The following is a 6,000-nucleotide window of genomic DNA, read 5'->3' as shown; positions in this document are numbered from 1 at the left end:
GTATTAAGTTTGACAGTCTCTTGCAGATTTTTTAATGGATTCTTAATTCTTAAAGTCAACATGAAACAGAAGTTGCGGTCATCTTTTCTTCCCTATGACGTATATCTGAGTGAAACGCTTCTGGAACAAGAACAAATGTGGGCGGGGCTTGATTGTGTCTGTGGGGATTTGATTGGATGGTTGTGGTTTGCTATTGGCTGGTCTCATGTGAGTGACATGTTATAGCCCCGCCCACATCATCAGAGAAGAGAAGAGATGCTGCGAGAGGAACTTATTCTCATTCAAGATTATTAAAATAATAATGATGTGCACGAATGAATCATTTATATACTGCATTCCAATATTTCATATTTAATAGTTTATGATGACTTTAAACATATAGGACATTGCATTTGACATTTACTGCTTGCAAAATATATTTGGACCCATCAGACTAAACTGCTTCAGACTCTGTAATGCCAAACCCTGGGTTGTTTTCATCAGGTTAGTAATCCCAGGTGTGACGAGTAACAAGCTCCTCTGAGATAAATCATGAACAGAAGCGCTGATAGTCTTTTCTCAATGCAAGCAATAAACTGCTATCTCTCTCTCTCTCCTTTCCTCCCTCTCTTTTCCTGCTGCTGTTTGGCCAGGATGATGGAGACCAGACCATAATACTTGGCATGCAAACTGGGTGAAAATGACCTTATCTGACCTGAACTGTGTTGGCTTTCATTTTCTTTCTTTGTTTTGGCATATGAAACTATGATAAAGACATGCATACCAAACCATATTAAACCAGATTCAATCCCAAACTAGAGGAAAAGTCAAGTAACTACAATGCTACAGTGATTCAGCTACAGTAAATTAATGTAATGTTTGGAGTTATAAGTTGATTTGATATTGATATTTGATATTTTGTGTGATGATAGGATTACAGACATTATGATATTAAAAGCTGTTAAGATAGTTGACATAGTTGATAGTTTTTTGAGTTGACATGCAAGCTAACTATTAATCCCTCCCTTTAGTCCTACCATTTTCTTTAAGCATTATCCTTATAAAAAGTTATATTTAATAAAGTTCATGTGCTCGAGTTTAGCCAGAGCAAAAAAAGTCTGCTGTAATTAAACATCAAACGTAAGCATATTCATTTTTAAAATGACCGGTAGCCTACTAAAACATGAGTGACCCACTGGAAATCAATCACTCATACACTTTTATTAGTGTTGTCATAATAAATGCAGCTAAAACACACTTTGCGTGCTAACCGGGCGCGAGCGTGACTCGACACAAACTGAAGGAGGGTTTATAAAAGGAGCCTCGAGTCGCGCGCACTTCACTTCACTTCAGGAACAGCGCGTGCACAAGTCTTCAACCCGCACGAGATCTACTACACGAGTAAGTACTTCATGACTGTCACATGCACTTTAGCTTTCTGCTTTAAGTGCGCACTGTGAAACCATGCATTAGTGTCGAATGCATTACTTTACTTGCACTAATAATGGCATGATTGACGGCGTCGTCACTGTCAGCAGTGTGTCTGAAGATATCCATAGAGCTCAAGCTGATATTACATAACGAGCAGATATTTAAATAGATCTACTTGAGTAAATCAATGCACGCATATCCAGACTGAGCTGCATAGGTTTTTAGTAACGTTACAGCAATAGGCCCGTGTGCTAATCTTGTTTTCAAGCATTTGCTTTGACTTTTTCATCGCATGTACAAAAATATGTGCGCAAATGTTACCAAAATGAATGGAGGCAAATGTTACGTAATGCTCATGCATTGAGACAAAAAAAAAAAACAATGGCGTTGTGCATGGGGCATTGCTAGTATGCAATTCAGTAAACAACAGTAGTAACCCAACCAGTGTGCACGTCTATCTTTACAATCGCTGCTTTACATTCCATCTGATTACTTCCTTTCGGCTGCTTTCGTGTGTTATGCAACTTCATCTCTAACTGTTTTACTCTGTTGTTTTACAGTGGCTCCCTACACACTCACATACTTCGCGGTCAAAGGTTTGTATGAAAGCTGTTGTCACATGATGCGTGTCTAGCTGCGAGCAAAAGTGCAACTTTCAAACTTTGCAACACAAGCCATATGCAACTCTTATATAAATCATATTTTAGTAGATGACTGAATTTGCATGCAACTTTAAAATGCACATTATAATATAGCTTGTTATTTTACTAGACGATGCATAAATGCACTCTCTGCTCCATTCATAATCTTTGGCATCCGGCCAGCTCTTATTGTCCACTGTGTGAAGGCGTTTGCCCTAGATTGGGAATGAGGAATGAATGTCGGTGAACTTCCGCCTACATGCTCCGCACATAAATTGGCAAATTGCAACACAGCTCCTCATGAATGATTGAATGTAATCTGTATCCACAGTCTAAAGTAGTGTTTGTGGTATCATTTTGTCTAATATTCTTCCTATGTGCTTTGAGGCATGTGATTGCACACTAAGAGGATTGTACTATAGTGTCATGTGCGTTTGCAGGCAGATGTGGAGCCTTGAAGATGATGCTGGCCGACTATGGGCAGCAACTGAAGGAGAACCTGGTGACCTTTGACGATTGGATGAAGGGGGATATAAAAGCCAGCTGTGTGAGTGTCTTTATTTTTATATAGGATTGCTATTTTAATTGTATAAATGTAAATAATCCATGCATGTAGCTTGAGCTGAATTGCCTGGTCTGCATATTGATCATTTCTTGCTTGATTCGTTTTAGCTCTTTGGACAGTTGCCTAAATTCCAGGATGGGGACCTGGTCCTGTATCAGTCCAATACCATGCTGAGGCATTTGGGTCGCAAACATGGTAAAAAGAAAAAAGTTTAGCAGTTTACCCAGAAATGTACATTCTGTCATTATTTTCTCTCTAAACTTGTATTCCTTTATTTTTTCTGTTGAGAATGTTGGTACTCAAACAGTTGCTTGCTGGTCCCCATTGACTTTACACCGATTAATTTCTATACTATGGAAGTCAATTGGGACCAGCAACTGCTTATTTACCAACATTCTTCAAAATATCTTCCTTTATATTCAACAGAAAAAAGAAACACATGAGAGCGAGTAAATAATGATGATGATGAATTTTATTTATAATGCACTATACATTTGACATCAAATCTCATAGTGCTTACAAGAAAATAAAAATAAAAATAAAATAAAATAGAAACAAAACAAAACAATAAGATAAAAATCAATACGCAGACACTTAAAAACACATAAAAATACTTAAAAATACGCTTTTCTAAAAAGATACGTTTTCAGCTCTTTTTTAAAAACATCCGTAGCAGACAGACATGACAGACATTTCAGACATTAATAATGACAGACATTTCACCATTTTAATGCATCAGAGTCAAATCAAGCTTACTTAAGTTTACTATAAAAATGTTAGAAAGGGAAATTTGGAAAAACATTTTGTGAAATCTACAAACCGAGGATCCTACTCTATCCCAAAATGCAATGCAATGAACCAAAAGTTTTATCAGCCATGATTTATTTTAATTTTTAAAAGCATGATCTAGAACACTTTCAAAATAAAAGCCTGAGTGAGAACGCTTTCAAAATAAAAGACTGATAGAGACGCTATCAAAATAGAAGTCTGGCCCATTTCCGTCACATAGGAAATAAAATAAAAAAATGCTTTTGTAAATCATAAATGACATTAAAAAGTCATCATTTTGACACAAGTCATATTTATAAGATGAAGTCAAAGTTATAACTTTTTATCTAATAATTGTGACGGTCAAAATTACGACCGTCACAAAATTTACACTTTATGCATTAAGATGATAACTGGACGCCTCTCGCTGATTTAAACATGCATACTACTGTATTCAATCTTTATTGCGTAATGCATACTACTGTATGTATCCTCTCACACATTCAGGTGCATATGGAAAAAACGACTGCGAGGCTTCTCTTATCGACATGATGAACGACAGCGTTGAGGATCTGCGCCTAAAATATATTAAGCTGATCTACCAGGAATACGTGAGTACTGTAAATTAAAAAGAATCACCCTTTGAGACATTTTTAGAGCAAATGCATGATAAATATGAATGTTTTGTCAGCAATATGACCCTAGACGTGTGTATTATTTCGTGTAGGAGACTGGTAAAGAAGCGTTCATCAAAGATCTGGCCAACCATCTCAAACCATTTGAAGCCATTCTGGCCAAAAACAAATCTGGCTTCCTGGTCGGTGATCAGGTGAGGCTTCCAGTAGAAATACTAACTCATTTTAGTACTTGTTAAATTCTACCCATCACCAATGTTTCATGTCTCTTCCTCACAGATCTCATTTGCGGACTACAACCTGTTCGACCTTCTGCTGAATCTTAAAGTCCTTTCCTCCACCTGTCTGGACTCCTTCCCAGCGCTCAAGAGCTTCGTGGATAAGACTTCAGCCCGGCCCAAAGTCAAAGCCCTGCTGGAGTCTGACGACTTCAAGAAAATGCCCATCAATGGCAATGGCAAACAGTAATTCCTCAGCTCTACACAACATTCTCAAACAACGGCACTTTCTGTTAAAAGGCCTTAACTGGTGCTCTGTGATTTAGCTAAATATCTCACGTCTTTGTAGGAATATGTATTTTGTATCTTTAACTGTTTTTGATGGTGTTTACTAACAGAAACTAGTGTCAATTATTATGAATAAAAAAAAAATTAAACATCCAGAATGGTTTAATTGCTTTTTTTTTATATACTTTGATGCAGAAAAACCCTAGGCTACACCTATATATGAAATTAAATTGCATTAAAATATAACCACTTTATTTGAATTATTTTCAAGCACTCTCATGAGCCCTACTGAATATGCATGTTTGTTTATAAATAGAAATGATGTAGATAAAATGGACCAGTGATGAGCATTTGTTACTTTGAGTTCGATGTTATCAAAATATTTATATGAACTTATTTGTATTCCATTTTCATGTTATATGTTAATATAGTTGTATTAGATATTTATTATATTATTTAAAATGTTTTCTATTAAAAACAATGTTATAAAAAAAATATATATATTTTTTAAAAATATTTCACTTAAAAAAAAAAAGTTAAATTGACACACTAAGTCATAACTATAAGATAAAAAGTCGAAGTTGTTAGATGAGTCGGAATTTTTTCAAGCTAAGTCATAAATATGACATTGAAAAGTTAAATTTATGACACAAAAAGGTGAAATTATTACATTCGAAGTTGTAATTTTGACCGTCACAAATCACAATTATTAGATAAAGTTATAACTTTGACTTCATCTTATAAATATGACTTAATGTGTCATAATGATGACTTTTTTAATGTCATTTATGATTTACAAAAGCATGTTTTTTTTATTTCCTTTGTGATGGAAATGGGCCGGACTTCTATTTTGATAGCGTCTCTATCAGTCTTTTATTTTGAAAGCGTTCTAGATCAGGCTTTTATTTTGAAAGCGTTCTCACTTAGGCTTTTATTTTGAAAGCGTTCTAGATCAGGCTTTTATTTTGAAAGTTGTCTTGATCAGGCTTTTATTTTGAAAGCGTTCTCACTCAGGCTTTTATTTTGAAAGCATTCTAGATCAGGCTTTTATTTTGAAAGTTGTATTGATCAGGCTTTTATTTTGAAAGCGTTCTCACTCAGGCTTTTGTTTTGAAAGTGTTCTAGATCAGGCTTTTATTTTGAAAGTTGTCTTGATCAGGCTTTTACTTTGAAAGCGTTCTCACTCAGGCTTTTGTTTTGAAAGTGTTCTAGATCAGTCTTTTATTTTGAAAGTTGTCTTGATCAGGCTTTTACTTTGAAAGCGTTCTCACTCAGGCTTTTATTTTGAAAGCGTTCTAGATCAGGCTTTTATTTTGAAAGTTGTCTTGATCAGGCTTTTATTTTGAAAGTTGTCTTGATCAGGCTTTTATTTTGAAAGCGTTCTCACTCAGGCTTTTATTTTGAAAGCGTTCTAGATCAGGCTTTTATTTTGAAAGCGTTCTAGATCAGACTTTTATTTTGAAAGCGTCTCGATC

At 35.3% G+C, this 6,000-nt stretch overlaps 1 protein-coding gene across 2 annotated transcripts; it reads left to right on the top strand.

The window, feature by feature from the left end:
• Positions 1-1,280: 1,280 nt before the first annotated feature.
• gstp1.2 (glutathione S-transferase pi 1.2) lies at positions 1,281-4,683 on the top strand. Of its 2 annotated transcripts, none has more exons than XM_056243417.1 (7): positions 1,281-1,380; positions 1,971-2,006; positions 2,492-2,598; positions 2,724-2,811; positions 3,892-3,995; positions 4,112-4,213; positions 4,299-4,683. In XM_056243417.1, coding segments are annotated over exons 1-7 (627 nt in total). In that variant the 5' UTR covers positions 1,281-1,379; the 3' UTR covers positions 4,488-4,683. The 2 variants fall into 2 exon arrangements, with proteins under 2 accessions (XP_056099392.1, XP_056099390.1); XM_056243415.1 differs by having other exon boundaries at positions 1,347-1,384.
• Positions 4,684-6,000: the final 1,317 nt, after the last annotated feature.

The sequence above is a fragment of the Rhinichthys klamathensis genome, unplaced genomic scaffold (assembly GCF_029890125.1).
Source record: "Rhinichthys klamathensis goyatoka isolate OS25496 unplaced genomic scaffold, OSU_Roscu_1.1 h1tg000794l_1, whole genome shotgun sequence".
NCBI classification, from domain to species: Eukaryota; Metazoa; Chordata; class Actinopteri; order Cypriniformes; family Leuciscidae; genus Rhinichthys; species Rhinichthys klamathensis.
Note: the sequence above shows the minus strand (reverse complement) of the source record. Positions and strands in the feature narration are given on the sequence as shown.

What these genes read in the sequence shown, in the direction of transcription:
- gstp1.2 (XM_056243417.1), top strand. An exon ending in GGGATATAAAAGCCAGCTGT is followed by an intron (nt 2,599 to 2,723) that starts GTGAGTGTCTTT and finishes GATTCGTTTTAG; the next exon opens with CTCTTTGGACAGTTGCCTAA. An exon ending in GCATTTGGGTCGCAAACATG is followed by an intron (nt 2,812 to 3,891) that starts GTAAAAAGAAAA and finishes TCACACATTCAG; the next exon opens with GTGCATATGGAAAAAACGAC.